Source organism: Psittacula echo (genome assembly GCF_963264785.1).
Source record: "Psittacula echo genome assembly, chromosome: 2".
In the NCBI taxonomy this organism is placed as follows: Eukaryota; Metazoa; Chordata; class Aves; order Psittaciformes; family Psittacidae; genus Psittacula; species Psittacula echo.
In genome coordinates this window covers 59,477,666-59,496,504 of record NC_137737.1, presented here as the reverse complement: position 1 = coordinate 59,496,504, position 18,839 = coordinate 59,477,666, and the positions used below count along the sequence as shown (strand labels likewise).

The 18,839-nt window shown below is 43.7% G+C and overlaps 1 protein-coding gene across 1 annotated transcript in view; it reads right to left on the bottom strand.

Moving 5' to 3' along the window:
- Window positions 1–2,831: 2,831 nt before the first annotated feature.
- Window positions 2,832–18,839, bottom strand: part of PTH1R (parathyroid hormone 1 receptor) — a gene marked incomplete at its 3' end in the record, with an annotated part of 112,063 nt that continues 96,055 nt past the window's right edge. The window contains exons 8-13 of the mRNA XM_080639528.1: window positions 13,694–13,754; window positions 11,851–11,917; window positions 8,207–8,301; window positions 5,361–5,502; window positions 4,071–4,112; window positions 2,832–3,194 (exon numbers count right to left, since the gene is read on the bottom strand). Of these exons, the coding sequence (XP_080495654.1) occupies window positions 2,832–3,194; window positions 4,071–4,112; window positions 5,361–5,502; window positions 8,207–8,301; window positions 11,851–11,917; window positions 13,694–13,754 (770 nt within the window). The remainder of the gene's footprint in view (window positions 3,195–4,070; window positions 4,113–5,360; window positions 5,503–8,206; window positions 8,302–11,850; window positions 11,918–13,693; window positions 13,755–18,839) is intronic.

The following is an 18,839-nucleotide window of genomic DNA, read 5'->3' as shown; positions in this document are numbered from 1 at the left end:
TTGTTTTCCTTTGTTCCAGCAATGAAATGATACTAAGAAATCTCTTTGAGTGAAAAAAATCTGGAGGGTCATTGCATCTACTTGGCAGGATTTAAGCACAATGTACTTCTGGAAAGCTGGAAAGCCGGAAAGCCACAGCCAGCATATTCAATGTTCTTCTCTCTCATTGGTGGTTGAGCCACATGGGATGCTAAATAACGCAGCTGTACACACTCTGGCAGCCAACCATTAATAACTTCTGCCCCCTCTGATTGCCTCCAGAAGCTATACCAGCATCTGTGGGTAAAAGACAAGCAGTGAGCATAGCTGGGCTGACCCAGATTTCTGCAGAGCTGGTTAGATCCTCATGCCACACTTTCACTAGAGTTGACTTCTCTTGCAATATTACTTAACTTCTCTGTAATACTATTGCTAGTATTGTTATAGGAATAACAACAACAACAACAATAATTATTGAGCATGAAAGATTACTCTTTGAAAACCTTACATTTAAATAGCTGCCATTTGGTGTAAAATGTTTTTGATGATATTTCACTTACTTTAATGACACAAAGAGGAATAGAATGTCACAGATAAATACTGGCTCATAAAGACCTGCTCATGTATGTCTGTAGCTAGAGTTTCAGTGTCTGACAGAGGACTGCCTCTCATCCACCACATACCCTACCACGTCTGAATCCAAAACTCAGAGATATTGAAGGGAAGAGGTTTTCTCCTTGACTTTACTGGGATTTGGATCAGGCCCTAACCTGAGAGGTTGTTTAAAGATGTGGGATACAGAGTCAAGGTCCCACTGCTTTTCCTGATCTCCTTCAGAATTTTGGGGAAGTTAGTAATTTCCTCTCAGAAGACCAGCTGATTGCATTGACTGGATGTATCTCAGAATTTCTGGTTGATGTGACTCAGCAGCAGTATCTAAGGCATCAGGATAGAAGGTAGATTATCCCATTGGCCCCACCTATGTCCCAGAGGATTTCTGCAAACTTGCCCAATACCTCTTTCCTATTCCATTTGAGTAACAGTCAGGTGCAGCTGAAATATTTCAGTTACTAGAAACCTGCCAAGAGGAAAAAAAGAAATAATAAAAAAATGAAAAAGCACCATGAGGAGCTGACTCTTAGACTGGAGCAAGCGAATAGTGGTGTTATGACAGGGGCTGAATTGAGGATCCAGGCTGGCTCAGCAAGAGTCCTTCCTTTGGGGAAGCGCGTACTGCAACAGGAAGTTTGGTCACTGTTCTGATTTCCCACTTCTGGGCAATCTTGTCTCATGCTTGGAAAATGTCAGAGACCCTTCGCTAGATGATCTGCTGGTGTGGCAGCCCCAACACAACACATGGGTTGCCAAGAAGGACTGTACCTCTTCATTGCTGTTAAAGATGATGTATATCAGAGAGCAACCTTTTGGTACACCCTGCAAAAATCACCAGCAAGGGAAACTGCATGGTGACAAAATCTTCCTGGCCTTTGTCTCCTGTAAGAAGAAGGCATTTCCTTGTGCAGTTACCTTTCAGAGGTAACTGCAATAACATTTCCCCATCTGAGCAATAGCATTTTCTCATCTGGTTGAAGTTAGACTTGTTAACAACAGCTAAGACTCTGACCTGGTGCACATATATGTGTGCGTGATCAAAACGCAAAGAATAGGAAAGTTCAGAAGATGTTCAAAGGTAACCATCCATGAGCAATTCCTGTGCTTTTATCCAGCAAATATTGCCTTTGGATCTCATGAGCTTAGGTTTGTCTGTCTGTATCCAGCAGCTTCTGCTGCTGGGTGATACAGGCAGACTGTTGATGGAGTCTTTCTCTTAATGAGGGTTTTGGCTAGTAAGAAACAGGAAATTCAGAGGGTGGAACAAGAAGCAATTTAGAGGTTTAAAAACTGACTGAAGCCTGTTTCCGTGAGCACCCACAAAAAGGGAGGGCTGAGCTAGCTACTCTCTGAACTGATTTTAGCCACACACACATAGGCACATATACCCAAGATCTGCCAATTCCCCACCCTGCCTCAACACACTTGGTGGGCCCCTCTCTCTGCTGCATCTGGAAGAACAAAAATGTCACACATTCTGACAAGCACATTTTCCATCCTGAAACTGCACTGGTTTCTGGCTTGCTACTGGAACTCAGGTCAGGGAAAGGAGAACAAAGTTGTCTGCCTGCATTCAGCAACCATGAGCTGTTAAGCCTGCTCACCCCAGAGGAGCATTTTGACAAGGAGTGAGACTGCTGAAGGGAAGAACATGCGACCAGTGGTACTGAGCTGTCTGCATTGAGTGCTTATCTGAAAGAGTGGGCAGCTATGACCCCGCAATGGGTCTTGATCAGTGTTGTGTGTGTTACCAGGCAAACTTCATAGGGAAACAGCAAACCAAACTGAAGACACTGATGCTCAGGGTGGCTTGTACCCTCACAAGAAGATGGCACTGTACAATCCCTGCAAGACTCTTGTTTTACTGGGTGAGAGTCCTGTCCTCCTCGGCTGCCCACACTCTCCAAGAGGTCCAAGGACCACATTGCTGCTATGCAGCCCTCCTTCATGAACTCCCAGCATCTCGGTTGTTCAACAGTAGCAAGGTTGTGGATCTAGATAGCCCTGCTTCTGTTAACACCACGGAGACTTAGATCACTTGAGAATATGTATGTGATCGACAGCTGGCCACATTGGTGGCTCACATTTTTTTTCCCATATAACTTAACTTCTCGTTCCACAGAACAGAGAAACTGTATGGAAACCCTTGGCATCCAATGCGTGGCCTGATACTTTTTTGCCCACTAAATGCTCTCCAGGAACCTTTTTCATCCTTTTGCTTCTTTTGTCTCTTTCTCTCTTTACATCACTGTCTCTCTTTCTTCTTCAACAAGTACTGTAGGTCTGTCTCCATCGTAAAGGCCAGAGCCATTCAGGTACTCCTCATCTTTGTTGTACTGCTCTGGTCCTGAAGAAGGCATGGAGTTTTCAGAAATGGAGCCATTTTTTACATAACCTGGCAAATTCCGGTGTCCATTGAGGGTCCCTGGTATAAGTCTTGTATTGAGATGGAGGGCAAGTGCTCCTCTTGTGGCTACATTTGTGATGCTGGTGTGGGAAACCATTGGTCCATAACTATAGGTTGTGCTCCCACTTCGTGCTTTCCTTTTAAAGTCAAGTGCTAATGTCCACCTGCTCCATGACTTCTTTATTTCTGCTTGGACCTGAGAGGCAAAGGGGGGAAAAAAAGCGTAAGTAGGAGCAGAGGGAGGCAGAAGGAGGTAGTATCCACAGCATGGGTGAGAAACGTTCTGGGGAGTGAAATTGGAAGGAACACTAAATTCACATTAAATCTGCCCATTCCAAATGAAATATTTGACATTGGAAAGCTTGAATAGCTGAAAACATCTAACTGAAATATGTGTTAACCCTCTCCTAGGGTTAAGCGACATGATCAGCTCCCCTTATGGTATGTATTTTATCTCGGTTTTATGCTGTAAAACTTAAGCAGCGTATTTGTAGTTGCATTTAGCCTTAAAATCCATAAGCTTAGGCCAAGCCAGCCTTACGCTGGACCAGTCTTATGCTGGGCCACATTCTTTTCTTTCTCAGTGTATAGCCACTGACCATCTAGTTTCTTAGTTAGCAGGAACAGAGGGAATTAGTGAAAAAAAAAAAAAAAAAAAAAGACATTAAAGCATTATTACTTTGGAAATAGAAAAAAGGTCAGAAAAGCCTGGGCAATCAAAAGAGCTTGCTGGTTAGGCAGCTACTCTATTGATCCACTTTTCTTTCTGCCACAGATCTCAAATTAAGCAACACTAAACAGCACTTATGCCAGGAAAAGAAAAAACACATTTTTTACCCTCCATTAGCTACTTCCAGTAGGTTATTTATTGGTGACATATTGACCTGGATGTCTTATATGTCAAAACCAAGGATAGGAAATTTCTATGTACACTGGCAGATCTTTCACTGAGTACAAAACAGGGTTGTGTCTCTAGAATAAGTGAGGATATGCTGATGTGCATCTGCTTTACCATATGTGTGTGAAACTAATGTAACAAAGGAGAGAAATAATTAAGAAGCTGGTGACATACCTCTCCATTGCAAAAACAGTATATGATGGCAACAAAAAATCCCTAGAAGGAAGAAGAAACAACATACTAATGTTAATCTTGCTGCATGTGAGTATTTCTTTTCTGATGACACTGCCCAGCATCCCTGTGTTCCTCTGAAATCAATGACATTCATAGTATGCAGTATATAATGTGTGTAAGAAACCTTGCATTGTTCAGTAGCACATGAGAGACAGATCAACATAGACATTTTCCTGCAGACTATTGACAAATTAGATAAGACTATATAAGCCTTCTGGGTCACGGTTTAGCCGTGGGACTATTTTCACCCCCAGATCTATTGCAAAGGTTCCAAGATGCTGATGGGTGCCTGGGAAGTTGGTGGCATCTACCTCATTGGGCATGTTTACAAACTATTGGATAAACATTTCTAGTGTTTTACATGTAGCTCATCCTGCTGCAGGATGTTAGAGTGGAAGGTGGTCCTGATGGGGCTTTTCCAGCTCTGGCTGTAAGTGGGGTAGCCTGGGTGTGGCGCAGAACGGGCTTAATGGAATCAGCAAAGGAATTCAGAAGTGAGCAAACCATCCACATCTTTTTGTTGGCCAATAGCTTACCCAGGTCTTGTTGATGTAACCTACTATTTCATCCTATCTACACCCAACAGGGATTGTGGAAGCACATGAATATAAGCTTGCTTCCCATCTCTCTTGCAGTTTCTCTAAACCATCACCTGGCCAGACCCACTGTCCACATTTCATCATCCACACTGGTCAACCACGACAATAGGTAGTAGCATATGAACCAGAAGTTAATCTCTCAGGGAAGAGTGTGCAGTAACAATCAAACACTGCTTTGTTTGTAGAGGGTTACATATTCTTGCTGCTGTGTCTTATATAGGACCAGTCCTGTAACTGAACCTGCCTTTTGCTCAAACCTAAAACTGAGGAATCCATTCACAGGACTGAAAGGCAACTTTGGGACAAGCAAAATGGAAGCTAATTTGAAACAACATGTCTCTGTGGATCTCTACCAGCTTACATCTAACCTGGATTTAAAGGGATTTATTCTGTGGGGCAAGTTATCTTTCAGCAGGAACATTTTTTTGTTGAACACACTGAGCCTTTATATGTTGTGTTTAGCAAATATAAAACATAGTTGATGTTAAAATACTGTCAAATCACCTTGTGAATGAAATCTGGTGTATTGTAAAAACAGCCCTGCTTCCAAAGACAACCTTACACTTTCATTTCTCTCCCCACCCCATTGAAATTCTTTCAGTTCTTCCCCATAGTTTAACAGTTACAGTACCTGGAAAGAGTTGAACAGCATTTCATAGTGCATTTGAACTTGCCAAAGAATCCCTGACACATCTGTGTATGGCATAGCCATGAAAACAATATAGTGAACGCCAAACAGAGGCATAAGGACGAGGGTAGATTTCAGCAGCTTCCTATAGCAATAAGAAGAGAGAAAGACACAGAGGAAATTAGTGGATGGAGCAAACCTCCCAGCCAGACTTGTCCACCTCGTACCTTGGGCACAAGTTGAATGTAATTTCGTACCTGCTTACATGTCCTCTTGACAAGGTTTGGGTATCTTACATTTACACAGGCCCTGTGTCCCCCTGCAGTTTCAAACTGCTACTTCTCTTACAGCATGTGACACAACCCAGTCCATCCTCAGGCATGCGTTGATGTGCTAGTCTAACCTTCTTCACATACATGCCCCCATGTGATGCTATATATACTGGAGATTAAGACTCTGAGATGTCTTTTTCAGCCTCAGACTATCCCTGTCTTTGGGTCAGGATCATGGCTACAGGGTGGAAAGGTGACTGGAAAGAAATTTGCACTGCTGCTTCCAGCGCGCAGCCTCTGACTGGCACTAAATCCCCTTGTCATCATAGAACCATGGAGTGGTTTGGGTTGGAAGGGACCTTAAAGCTCATCCAGTTCCAACCCCCTGCCATGGGCAGGGACACCTTCCACTAGACCAGGTTGCTCCAAGCCCCATCCAACCTGGTCTTGAACACTGCCAGGGATGGGGCAGCCACAGCTTCTCTGGGCAACCTGTGCCAGGGCCTCACCACCCTCACAGGGAAGAACTTCTTCCTTTATACCCAGTCTAAATTTACCCTCTTTCAGCTGTTTTCCCTCAAGTCAGTTTGTCTCTAAAGGATGGTCTGCTTCAGCTTATGACAACTGAACATGGTCCTCTACAACCTACAGTAACTGACAATGCTGGAGCAGGGAGGCTTTGGCTACAAGACCTCCAGAGGTATCTTCCAACCTCAACGATTTTGTGATTCTGTGATTCAGTCTGTTTATTGAAGCAAGACACGAAGGTTCACCCTGGGTTAGTGCCTCCTGTACAAACAGCAGGGCTGGTGGAGAGTGAAGTGCATCTAGGAGCAGAATTCCTCTAGACATCAAAGGGAAGAGGATGGTGCACTACAGGATAAGCATGGTGAACCCTCTCAGGAGGTGCTTTGGACTGCCGTCTCACTTGGAAAGCCCCTTTTTAAAGAAGCAGCTTCACCTCAGCAGAGGACCTGCGCTGGGGACTGGGGGGAGGTACAGTGCAACCCTGAGTACTTGGCTGCGTTTGCTCCTGAGGGAACCAGCCTTGCCTGGAAGTGATATTAATTGAAGGATTAAACATTCTGCCAAGAGTTACAGCAAGTCATCAAGTATAGGCCATGATTGAGAAGGGCGGACATCATTACCAGAAAGACCTGGTAACTCCTCTGTCCAGCAACTGGAAACCGCTGAGGGAATTAACATATTAAAACGAGAAGGCTGCATCCAAACCATAATTAATAGCAAGCTTCAGCCAGGAGGAAATAAACAAATAGATAAATCAGAGCCCTGACAGGGCAGCAAAGCAAAACAGAGAGGTGTTTTCCTGCCAAATCTCATTCCTGCTTCAAATGAAACATCTTGTGTTTGGAGAGTGAGATGGTAGCAATGAGCTCATGGTTTGCTGCCCAAATCTTTCTGCCCCTCCTCCCTGACTTTGCATGTGTCATGCTGGTCAGTCAAGCTCAGGAGATTACAAGAAGCCTTGGGAGCAAACAAGCAGCCAAGGTGTCTCAACAATCAGCTTTTTCTGTTCAGTTTTGACCATGCTACAAATATCCTAAATTATCAAGAGAGAAGAGCTGGCAGAACAAAGGAAAACAAAACAAGGAGGGAGATGCCAGTTTTCCAGCAAAGAGTCAGGAATCCTTTTTTTCTTTCAGTTCTGGTGTCCTCAACATAAAAAGGACATGGAACTGTTGGAACAAGTCCAGAGGAGGGCCATGAGGATGATCAGGGGACTGGAGCACCTCCCGTATGGAGACAGGCTGAGAAAGTTGGGGCTGTTCAGCCTGGAGAAGAGAAGGCTGCATGGAGACCTCACAGCAGCCTTCCAGTATCTGAAGGGGGCCTACAGGGATGCTGAGGATGGACTATTCATCAGGGACTGTAGTGACAGGACAAGGGGTAAGGGGTTCAAACTTAAACAGGGGAAGTTTAGATTGGATATAAGGAAGAAATTCTTTACTGAGAGGGTGGTGAGGCACTGGAATGGGTTGCCCAGGGAGGTTGTGAATGCTCCATCCTTGGCAGTGTTCAAGGCCAGGTTGGATGAGGCCTTGGGTGATATGGTTTAGTGTGAGGTGTCCCTGCCCATGGCAGGGGGGCTGGAACTAGATGATCTTAAGGTCCTTTCCAACCCTAACTATTCTATGATTCTATGATAAAGACACTGAAACATCCGCTGAAATGCAGATTTAACACAGACCAAGTTTTACAAAGTACACGAGAGAAATGAAAAAAATAAACCGATACAAGTTTTAGGGACTCCAACAGCAAATGCAATGTTTTTATTTTTGAACTTTTGTTTCAAGGCCAAACTGGCTGGAAATTGAATTCATTTCTTTAAACTACATGGCAGGTCCCCCAGGTTGGATTTGAAAAGCTTAGGAGATGTTTCAACTGCTGTTGATTCATTCTGCATTACCAGACTTGGAAGACAGCATTTGTTTCACCTTATTTTAGGTGTCTACAGTGTAAACACTATTAACTAGTCACCCTAGGTTCCTTCTCTAGTCAAGGGGTGAAACAAAGACTTTGACATCTCCCCAAAAGTGGAAAGGGTACGTGACTCACCTGTACTGTTGTCTTGAGTCACACCTCCCTGCATTCGTCTCTCGTAGCTTGGTTGCTAGGACTCTGATAATATTGATAAAAAGAATAAAATTTACCTGGAAGAGATGGGAAAAAGAAACAACACAACAAAGAAAGGATAACTGTTAATAAAGATGCAGTCAATGATAATGCTGTTCAGTTAATGCTTTCCCCAAGATGAGTCAAGGGGCTGTGGCAGTGACCTGATCATGCTGTGTGTAAAGCTCCTTCTGGGGGAGCTTGTCCTGTGGAAGGGATGAGCCCCCCAGGAAAGACCCCAAAGGGTTTGATGGGACCTAGTAATCTGTGTTCAACCTGAATGGTTGAGAGAGAGAAGGGAACAGCTGTCTCTGACAAGGTGTGGGCATCTCACGTGGATACACCTACATCTGAGCTAGCTAGCCTGGCAGACACCTGATAACTGGATATGATATCAGTATATAAGGCAGTGCTTATATTTTGAGGCGTGGACTACGGACAACTCTCGATATTTTTCACATCATCTCTTTTAAAAACTCCATACAGTAATATGGGTCATTTTCATAGCCTTGTAAATCTCTCAAACTTAGCTTGGGATCTAAGGAGCAGACTGAAATAAGGTTATATTTGTCTCTTGCAGCCCACCTGAGAATAAAATACCCTCTGGCTAAAAGAAGCATTAGTAAGATGCCTTTCCATATTTTATTGTGCAAAAGGAAAGAAGAGTAAGCAAACTGCACCATGACAAAGACATGGAGTAGCCCTAAGTAGACACGACAGATCAAGAATGCAGAAAGGCAATAGAACTGTAAAACTTCTGTTCTATGTACACTGCTAAGTGTTCCTCTGGAGGGGTGTTTAGTATGGACTAGACAAGGACAGTAAATAATACCTACTTCCTACTCAGGGAGCCATCTCTATGAGCCCATCTTGTGGCCAGCTGCTCAACTGAGCTAATCCAGTCCTACAGGAACATGCTCATGGTGACCCGTGCTGCAAAAGGCAATGGCACCATTTTATGGCTACACTGGCACTTACCAGAGGGGGGAAATCAGGAGATGTTTGAGGGATTCTCAGCTTTTTGGAGCTCTTCAGAGACTGGTTTCACTAGGGCTGGGTTTACATCTGCTGGTGCCCCAGACTAACCTGTTTTTGGGACTATGGAAGGCCACAAACAGAACCATTGTATAACTGTCCAATGGGCTGATCCATGTTGCTGGGCTAATGCTGATGCCTCTGGGTTTCTTTTGAGGCTTGCAGCAGTCATTTGACTTCTCAGATGCCAGTAGAGTGGCATTTCAAGGAAACAACTGACCATGCCACACACAGGCTCATAGTTTTATGCCAGAAGGGACCATCGTGAACTTCTAGTCTGATCTCCTGCAAAATGCAGTCCATAAGACCTCCTTGTATTAATTTTTGTTTGAGTTATAGCAGATCTGGGTTTCAGTGTTTCCATGACGGAGATCCTACCACAACCATTGCTAAGTCGTTCCAACGTTTAATTATCCTCACTATTAAAACAAGTAGTTCCCTGAGCCACTGAATGAACACGGCCTGGTTTGCTATGGCTTTGTCTTCTGTGGTTGGATTCCTTCTCCTTTAATGAGGTGCAAGTTCATTTTGAACAGCTCTCCTCTGTATTAAAAAGGAGGTAAGGTTGTACTACACCCATTCCCTTGAAGGCGCATTAGTAGAACTTTTCTGTCATATCTACTCAACTGTTTTCATGAGGTTTGTGGGAATTCAACATCCATGCAACCCCACTGCCTTCGTTACATTTGGTTGGAATTTACTGATTGGCACAAAAGCTATAAGGGAGAGATGGACAGACCAACAGGCAGAGAATACAGCCAGGGGCATTTAATTAATTTTCATTGGAAACCAGTCTGAAAGGGAAGGGAAAGAAAAGAAAAAAAAAGGGCAGACTTTGTTTCTCATACGAGTTTTTCTAGCTTCAGAAGCTCAAAAGTGGGATTTTGTTCTGCATTTGTTGGCTAAATTGAAGATGTCCAACTGTATCACAGTCAAGAGGGAAACTCCTCTGACTTCCTGAAAAGTGCTAAGTTTCAAAAGAAATCCAGACTACTGAATAACATCAAAGCTACCAGCAGAATGGATGGATTTTAAGCCCCTCAGCCTCCAAATTCTCTGCACTACATCCAGAAAATGCCGAAGCTAGTCCAGCAACATATGACAAGCTAGTGTGGGAATTGAAAAGGCAGCCAAGTGAACAATATGAACCCACAGAAATTAAACAGAAACAACCCACAGAATATTTTTCATGATAAATAGCTGCATTTGCAAATAGCCAGGGTATAAGCACAGCAGAGCCTCTTGGAGAAACATTGTTTTTACAAGGACAAGCCTTAATTGAGCTCTTTCTTTTCTGCTAATTGGGCTTTAAATTAAATGCAATGGGGTTGCTGGCATTCATCTAGTTGAACTATCTGAACTTTGTTCTCCATCCTACTATTTCATTTCCAATGACTACAATGTGGGCTTGGTGATTTGTTTCTTCCAAGGTGCAGAACTAGTTGCTAGAGCCAGGTGGAGAATTTCCACCAAAAGGAAATTCTGATGAATCAAAAAGCCCCCCAACTCCAAAGCAGCTCATCTAATCGCATGTATGAGCATGTTCACCTCAGAAACTTTCCTGCTGTTTATATGCAGATGGTCTGATTTTTCTCTCACCCACACTGATCATCTTCTAAGGCTTCCTGATTTGTGAGTAGTAAGGAATTATATACAGCTTGATGCAAAACCCTCTGAAGACTGTAGAGAGATTCATGGATGAATGTAAAGAGGACCTAGGATGTGTGGGAGTGGACAAGCTTTTCTGCATGCTCTCATGTAACAATCAGAAGATAGAGTAATGGAGAACCATAGAGATTGAGAGGGAAGAAAGGGTATTTAAAGGAAACTATGAAAGCACATTCTCTAGCTAATTAGTACCCTGCTCTTGCAAGCACACACTACCCATCAAATTACCTTTGTGCAGATAATCGCATCTTATAATGAGTTCTTCAGCTTGTGAGAGCTCAGTCCTGTGACTGGATAATGTTACATCCTTTCTGTTCCCTCTGGTTGTTGGGCAGGGGCTGAAGTAATCCTCCATCAGTGATTATCATCATGTCCAGTCATAGCTGGGATGGTTTAATTTCCATCCCCACCTTTGAGCTTTTATCAGTTCAGAACGATTGTCTGAGACAATCTGATGACACTGAAGCATGACTGGGGAAAAGGTTTGGTCTAGTTACAGAACTCAAATTCCAGTTCTTCCCACTGGAGATGCCTGCTGAGAACATGTTACAAGCCCTGAGGGGTTCCCCCCATATCACATGGGTTGGGAATATTGACTTGAATATTTGTTTAACTAATGATTTTAGCATCTTACTCCTGTGTCATTCTTCTCCCCTAAGCAAAACTTGAAGTTGCTCTTAAGCCCTCTGCAGTATGCAGCCATCAAACTTAGAGGCAGGTCAAATATAAATCCCTTAAACTGGATATATACAGAATCCATGGTATTAAGGCAGGAGCTACGTTAACAGGGTGATTAGAGTAGGGCAGTCTGGCTCAACTCTTCCCACTGGCCCTGCATCAACCAAAGGCACTGCTTCCACTCCTTGCAATCACCCAGTACTCACCACGATAGCTGCCAGGATGGGCACCTGAATAATCCATTTTAAATTGCCAGCACTCAAGTCCCAACACCTGAAAAAAGATTGACATCCCATCAGGAAACCATTGGTTAGAAACAGCAATAGAGTCAAGCGTCTTGTTGGATAAATCCACCCTGAAAGAATGGGTTCCTCCAAAGCCTGATGTGGTGGAAGGACTTAGCTCTATCCCTGCCTTCAGTTGTCATGGCTTTGAAATTAGGCCCTTCTCCTGCTGTTATAATATACAAAACTGAAATCACTACTAGACACATTTAAAGTCATGCTGTCCGGATGCTGGAACAGGTCTTTTCACAGCCACAAAGACTTGTTCCTGCTTCTGGGCAGGAACGCACCCTTTTCCACTTCTTCACCTTCTTACTGTAAAAAACTACAGTCTTCATGAAAACAACAGGCTGAAATGACTAAATATTACCCCTTGAAATAAATCTGCACAATGTTGCATGGGTCCTGTCTGAAGACACGGTGGTGAGGACAACATTGTGGTTCTACGTTCAGTTCCTGGGCTTCCTTCAGCCCTGCTCTTGCAATGAGACCCAGCCATGCCTCACAAAAGCCTTTATCTACTTTTTGTCTTTAGCCCTTATCCAAGTGAGGACTGGAAGGGCAAACTGTTGGTGGTGTGGATATTGGGCTATTCCGTCTGCCAAGAAGGGGCTGAACACTATTTCCTCCCAGGAGTTTCCAGCAGCTATTAAATAAGGTCACTCAGTGTTAATTACTCTGAATTCTCTCCAACCACAGAGAGAGGAGTGCCACAGGCTTTTCTTTATCTGAGCCAGACAGCCCCCACAGGGCAGCTGCAGTTTTCGTTTCACTGGCCAAATACTGCCCAGGCAGCTATTCAAGGAAAGTGAGAGGCAGGGGCAGAGAAACCACCAGGGCTGACTGAAAGATGAGGATCAGCCTGTGCCAGTGCAGATGCGTCAGACCTCAGTAGCTGTGCTACTCCATCCTTCCAAACCCGGAGCTGATATCCCATTTGGAAACCAGTGTCCTCCTAGGGAAAGCTACCTGGGGACCCCACACTTTCACTGGCAGATCATGGGCTGGTGAAACCCTTTGTGTGGTCAAGCCTGTGCATCATGGGGAGAAAATGCGATTGTTTGGAGATTTGAGGGTTGGATGCTATGGAACCTTCATTCAGCACTGTAAGAATATGAGGCCATGAGGGTGCATGTGTAGAACTAAAGAAGATCTAAAGATTCTAAAAAGATTCTAAAGAAGAACTACAGAAGATCTGTACCTTTTTTCTGACAGTACCCGGAAGCTAATATTTAGGGTGGAACAGCAGTTCGACCTAAGCAGGTAGCAATGTTTTTCTAGATTTTTCTTCCAACAATTTGCTGTTCAGGATGGCTTCCTGAGCCAGAGCATTACTGAGTAAGACTTCTAGAGAAATTTATCTTCCATGAATTTGTACAAATGCTTTTTAAACCTAAGGACATGCTGGCATCCACACCTCCTGCAAGGAGGAGTTACAGCTTCCTCACCTCATCAACACTGTGCTGAGCCTGTTATCTCTCAACTTCATTCCCACTCATTCAGGATTTTAAAGATCCCTGTCCTGTCTCTGCCTGGCTGTGAAGCAGTGCCCTTTAGCCCCAGGCATAACAGGTGCAAGTGTTCACATTTATCACATCCTGTAAAATGAAAGGAAAGCTGGGAAAGTTGCACCCACTTTGTCCTTTCCTGCCACACTTACCCCCAGAAGTTTGTTAACTTTGTGGTAGGAATCTCTTCTGGCTTTGCCAAAAGCCCCACAAAAGCGTAACTCGTAAAAGAGAGAGAAGAAAACAATGCAACTTACTCTGTGTCGGCTAGAGTGGCTCTCACGCTGGCCCATGCTGTAACAAATACAGCAGGGAGTCCTGCAAAAAAACACAGGTCAAACAGGGTGAGAAGGGGGACTGGAGGGATCCATTACCATAAGTCCAGGTGGAGTGGGATAGAGGAAGGTGGAAGAAGCAATTTTAAGTATTTAAGCATAATTAGACCAGGAAAGCCTGGTCTTGGTGTCATGTCTCTTCTGTAGGCCAAATGACAAACCAAACGGTGGCAGGGAATATTTTCTGGAAGACAAATGTCATAGTCTGGGCATGTCCACCCCAATGAACTGTCCTGGCTTTTGAAACAGTTTTCCAAAATCCCAGGAGCTGTCCAGGCTTAAGCTATCTCCTGATTCATGTTTGGGAGATACCCGTGTGGTCTCGCCTGGGATGGTCATGGACTTAACAGGATAAATCATCATGTTCCATGCCTTTCTCTAATGCTACTTTATAGATACACAACCTGCAGTGCTTGAACCTGGGTAACTGATACCTGCTCTAGCCCACTCATTCTATTTGAAGCAGAGAAGGGTTTAATGCAGCACACCTTTCCCAAGGTATTTGTTCCCTTCCCCTGACATCAAAGAAAGGTGTATCTGGAGTCACGCTCAGACTGTTTCTCCCAGCACAGGGCTGGATGGATTAGAAGCTTGTTAAGAGTGAGAGACTTGCTGCATGAAGCAGATAAATGTTAGAATTTAGAGTAATGCTTGCAGAATATTCTAGTCAGAGGTTCACTCCCAAATGAACCATCCTTATTTCAGCACAGTTACACTGGGCTTCATCTTTTCGCTGTGAAAAGGTGAAGAATCATCAATAACCAAATGGAACCTTCTATTTATTTTTTTAGGGTCCAGTTCTGCTTTATTTGTACAACTGAGTCCCCTACTGGCTTCCCTTACAAGGCAGGATCAAATCCACAGTAGCTTCCACAAATTCAAGAAGAATAGCCCCTTTCAGGTGAGAAAAAAAATAAAAAATAAATAAAGGCGACATTTATCACTGATGACTGTAAATATGCTGTTCACAGTCTCAGCTCGTTGGGGCTCGGCATGCATAAGCACACGCTTAACTTTCAGCATGCACTTAAGTCTCATTAGGGTGCTTAAAGGCTTTCCTGACCACGAGCGCTTTCCTGACCTGGGGTGTGGAGCAGGGATGCCTGTCTCATACACACATGGACAACGGGGCCGTTATCTTGGTTCAAACTTTAAATGCCATGGTAATATAAGAAAGCATAAATAATTAAGCACAGAGCCTCACTCAGGACCACTGCAGCACTGCTGCCTACAAAGATACATTTATAAGGAATGCACCCTTCTCTACAATCCCCTGCAATGGCTGGCATTGGAAAGAAAATACTTAACCTATTGCACTGGGAACCCATGAGCATGCTGAAGCCTAGGGCCTGGGGAGGGTGATGATTTATTGTAACAAACACTGTCTGTTTCCTCCTCACTGTTAATCTCCTATCTATGAAAAATATGTGCATGCTCCAGACTACTGGCTATCAAAGGCTTAAATGCATGTAACTGTGCTGATATCATTGATGATATTCCAGTTTATATCAACTGAGAAACTGGCTGTGTTGAGAGGCTGACATGCCTGCTGCCGCCTGCAAGACAGTAGATGTTTACCCACTATTGTGAAGCTCTAAGTTTGAAAGACTGTTTCAGAGATTTGGATGTGTTTGATGTGTGCTTGTTCCTCTCTAGCCTGTCCTGCACTTCAGAAGAGATACTGACCCCATTCGTACTAATTCTGTGCTGTGTTCAAGGTTCCTAGAGACAATAAAGAATACAGAAGAAAATAATTACTCCTAAAAAATCCCTATGTGTGGGTTTACTCCTAAAAAAATCCCTGTGTGCTGCTGCCTCATTTCATTCAGGCAGGCTTAGGAAAAGGATTCTTGATATTTTCTGCAAAACACACCAAGTGAATTCCTGGCATTGGTTTTATTGCTATGCTTGTCTTTCTGTGTCTTTAACATCATTCTTCTTTTGCAACTCACAAAAAGTGGTATGTTTTTCAACTCACAAAAAGTGGTATGAATCCTCTCCCTCCTTTTCCTCTGCCTCATGTTTAGATTCTTTCTACACCAACATATCATGTTGTGCTTGGCCTGTCAGGTAATTTCTAGATCTAATTCTCCCACTGTGGTAAGCTAGTCTTTCAACATGAAGATTCAGAAGGTTTAGCTTTGCCTCTGGCATGTCTTTTACTTTCAGAGGGTGACAACTGACTTTCTGGTGTCTCCATCTGAAAGTTCTGGTCTCTGATGCCCCAGGATTGACAGTCCCTCCTGCTGAGCACTCATAGCACTCATTGATGGGAGAACCATTAACCCCCAATCAGGACTGAAATCCTCTAAGCTAGACATCCAAGGATATCTGGAAACAGCAAGAAACCTGAGAGGATGCATCTCTGTGAGCAGGAAAGTAATTTGCGATTAAATGCATCTGGCCACCTCACCAGAGAAGGAAAAGCAAGTCTCCAAAAAGCCTGTGATCTCCTGGGTGGCTGTGAGCAGACAGATGCAGGTGTGGATGGATGCATGTGTGTCCTTCCCCTTGCACTTATGTACCCCACGTGCACGACCGGTGTGACGCAGGATGAACCCCACCGGGCGGTGATGCTGTGAGTGACTTCTACAGAATCCACATTGTATGCGCTGTGCATTTCCAGTCAATACACACAGTGTGTACAATGCAGGTGCTATAAAGTCAGGTATCTCCCCAGCAGCTGGAAAATGTGCAAACCTCAAGCTGGGCAAAGTCTGGTGGCCATTCCAACCCCTTGCTCTCCTTTGTTGCTTTTCTTGTGTACATGTCTGCTAGCAGTTGGGAAAGTGGCTTTCACGCATGTGTCAAAGCTGCGAGTAAGGGAGGTGGCTGCAAAGCGACTACTAGAAGAAAGCTTATGAATAAACACCTTATGTAGGTCTACAGAAATCTGGTCTCAGCTCCCTGCTATTTGAAAACCTCTCTCATGAACAATGCATGTGTTTTTTCTGCCTCCCTGTGTCATAGTTTCTTAATATTAAATAGGGCTAGTAATATTCTCTTTTGCCTCTTATCCTGTTAGGTATGAATGCTTTCAGTCAAGGATGATTTCTGCTTAGATAAACATTCAGGGTTCACCATCATGGGGTTTTTGGACCTGAGCACCTCTAACAGTACCACATCGATATATCTGTCTTTTCCTGCAATCCTCATTTGCACCATAGCTGCAAGCCAGTGCAGTCCAGCCAGTGGCAGTGAATTTAACACGGTGTGAAGGAAAAATGCCAGTGGAATCAGCTTGGGTTTTCTAGCTATTGGTCATGCTTCTTAGACTTCCTTCATAAAACAGCTGCAGGGAACTTGAAGTCTGCTGGGGAATTTATTGTTTCCCATAATACCATTATTTATTTATTTTTGCTGGGTACTGGCAAGGAACAAGTTCCTTTCTGTCGTCAGTGTCTCCCTTGCAAGAAGGGTGCTGCAGACTTTTAAGGAGCTATGCTCCCTTGTGCCAGTGAGGATGTGGATGGAAAAGATTCAACAGAAATCTTTGGGTATGACATCAAAGAGTAACTATATGTTCTGGTTTCTTCAGTAGTCTGGAAATAAGATGTTGTAGGGTGATTTTTGCTCCTTCCTCCCACCTTGGAAATTTCCAGGCAGGATAAATGCACCACTGTTTATTGTTATGCAAGCAAACAAACAAAAAAAAATAAGATCTTTTAGGGCAAACTTGTCTTTTCTGTACCTATGTGGAAGGTTATAATTATTTATCACTGATTCCCTGTTATTCATTTCTGTGGTATGGGCAGGATCCAGTGCCCACTGCAGGGAACTGGAGTTCTTCCACTATCTCCAGTGGGTCTTGGATTGGGTTGCCCTTTCAAGTGCCCAAAAGCTATCAAAACAATACATCTGTGCGGGTGTGTGTGTACATTATCATGCTAATCAAAACAAAGCAAAACTGAATGCAACTAGAGGGATCCTATGTTCTCATTCCAGAGGAATTTAAACTGAGCAGCCTCAAACTTTTGGAAGCACATGGGCGATTGGTGTTGTGACAGGTGTGACTTCAGCTTTGTGGTTACTCTGATAAAATGATTATACTCTGGCAGTGGCTGGAAGAATTAATGAGAGAAAACCATGCCTGTTAAACTGTTTTCCTTTGGCTGCATTACGAGCAGCATCAAGTTGGTTTTTCTTGTTAAACATATGGCATTATTTTCCAGCTGTTTCCCTCTTTTCCAGAATTTACTCTAGGGAATTGCTTTTTTATGTCTGCTCTGTACAGTTTAATGCCATTTTCTGAGAAGCAAATTTTATGTACCTTGAAGGTTTGGAAAAGGATGAGTTTGGGGTTTTTCTGGATTTGTTTTTTGTTCATTTGTATTAAAAAAGAGGTGACATCTAAAGTGCTGTCTGTGGCTGCAGTAAGAAATGCCCTGTCTCCAAAATACTTCACAGAGTCACAGAATCACACACAGAATCATAGAATGGTTTGTATCGGATGGGACCTGGAAGGATTGTCTAGTTCAGCTCCCAAGGTGGCAAGGGGTTTCCACCATCCACATACTTCACACTCCTGGATTTCTACAGAAATTGTGAAAATAGGGATTTTAAATCCCAATCTATTCAGCCTTCATTGCACTCTCTGAGCCTCCCTGTGACCCTTCTGTGCTTCAGTACTCTACGGGTACCTACCAGCTGGTTCGGACTAGACTTTGCCTGAGAAATGGATGTCCACTTTGAGACTCATATTTACACTTCCCATCTTTATCATATGACAGCACCACCAGTTTCTGACCTATACACCAGCTGAACATGAGGTTAGCAAGGAGCTTCTCGTCCCCTTCTTGCCCATATGACACTTTGGAAAGAGGAAAGCTGGAGAGAGTCCTGCAGGCCAGACTGCCCTGTGTTACTGAATCTTTTGCTTGCTCTCCTAAAGCAAAACCCTCCAATTCTCCATAAACTCAGTTCTGCACTATCTGGCTTGCTCAGAACTCCACTGTTAGAGACCGGTTTTCTTTCAGAAGAAATCATGTTCTGGAATGTGGATGGTGTGGTGCGCACATTAATCTTGCCCTAAAATGCAGTCAGGATGTGGCCAAGTACATTTTGGTCT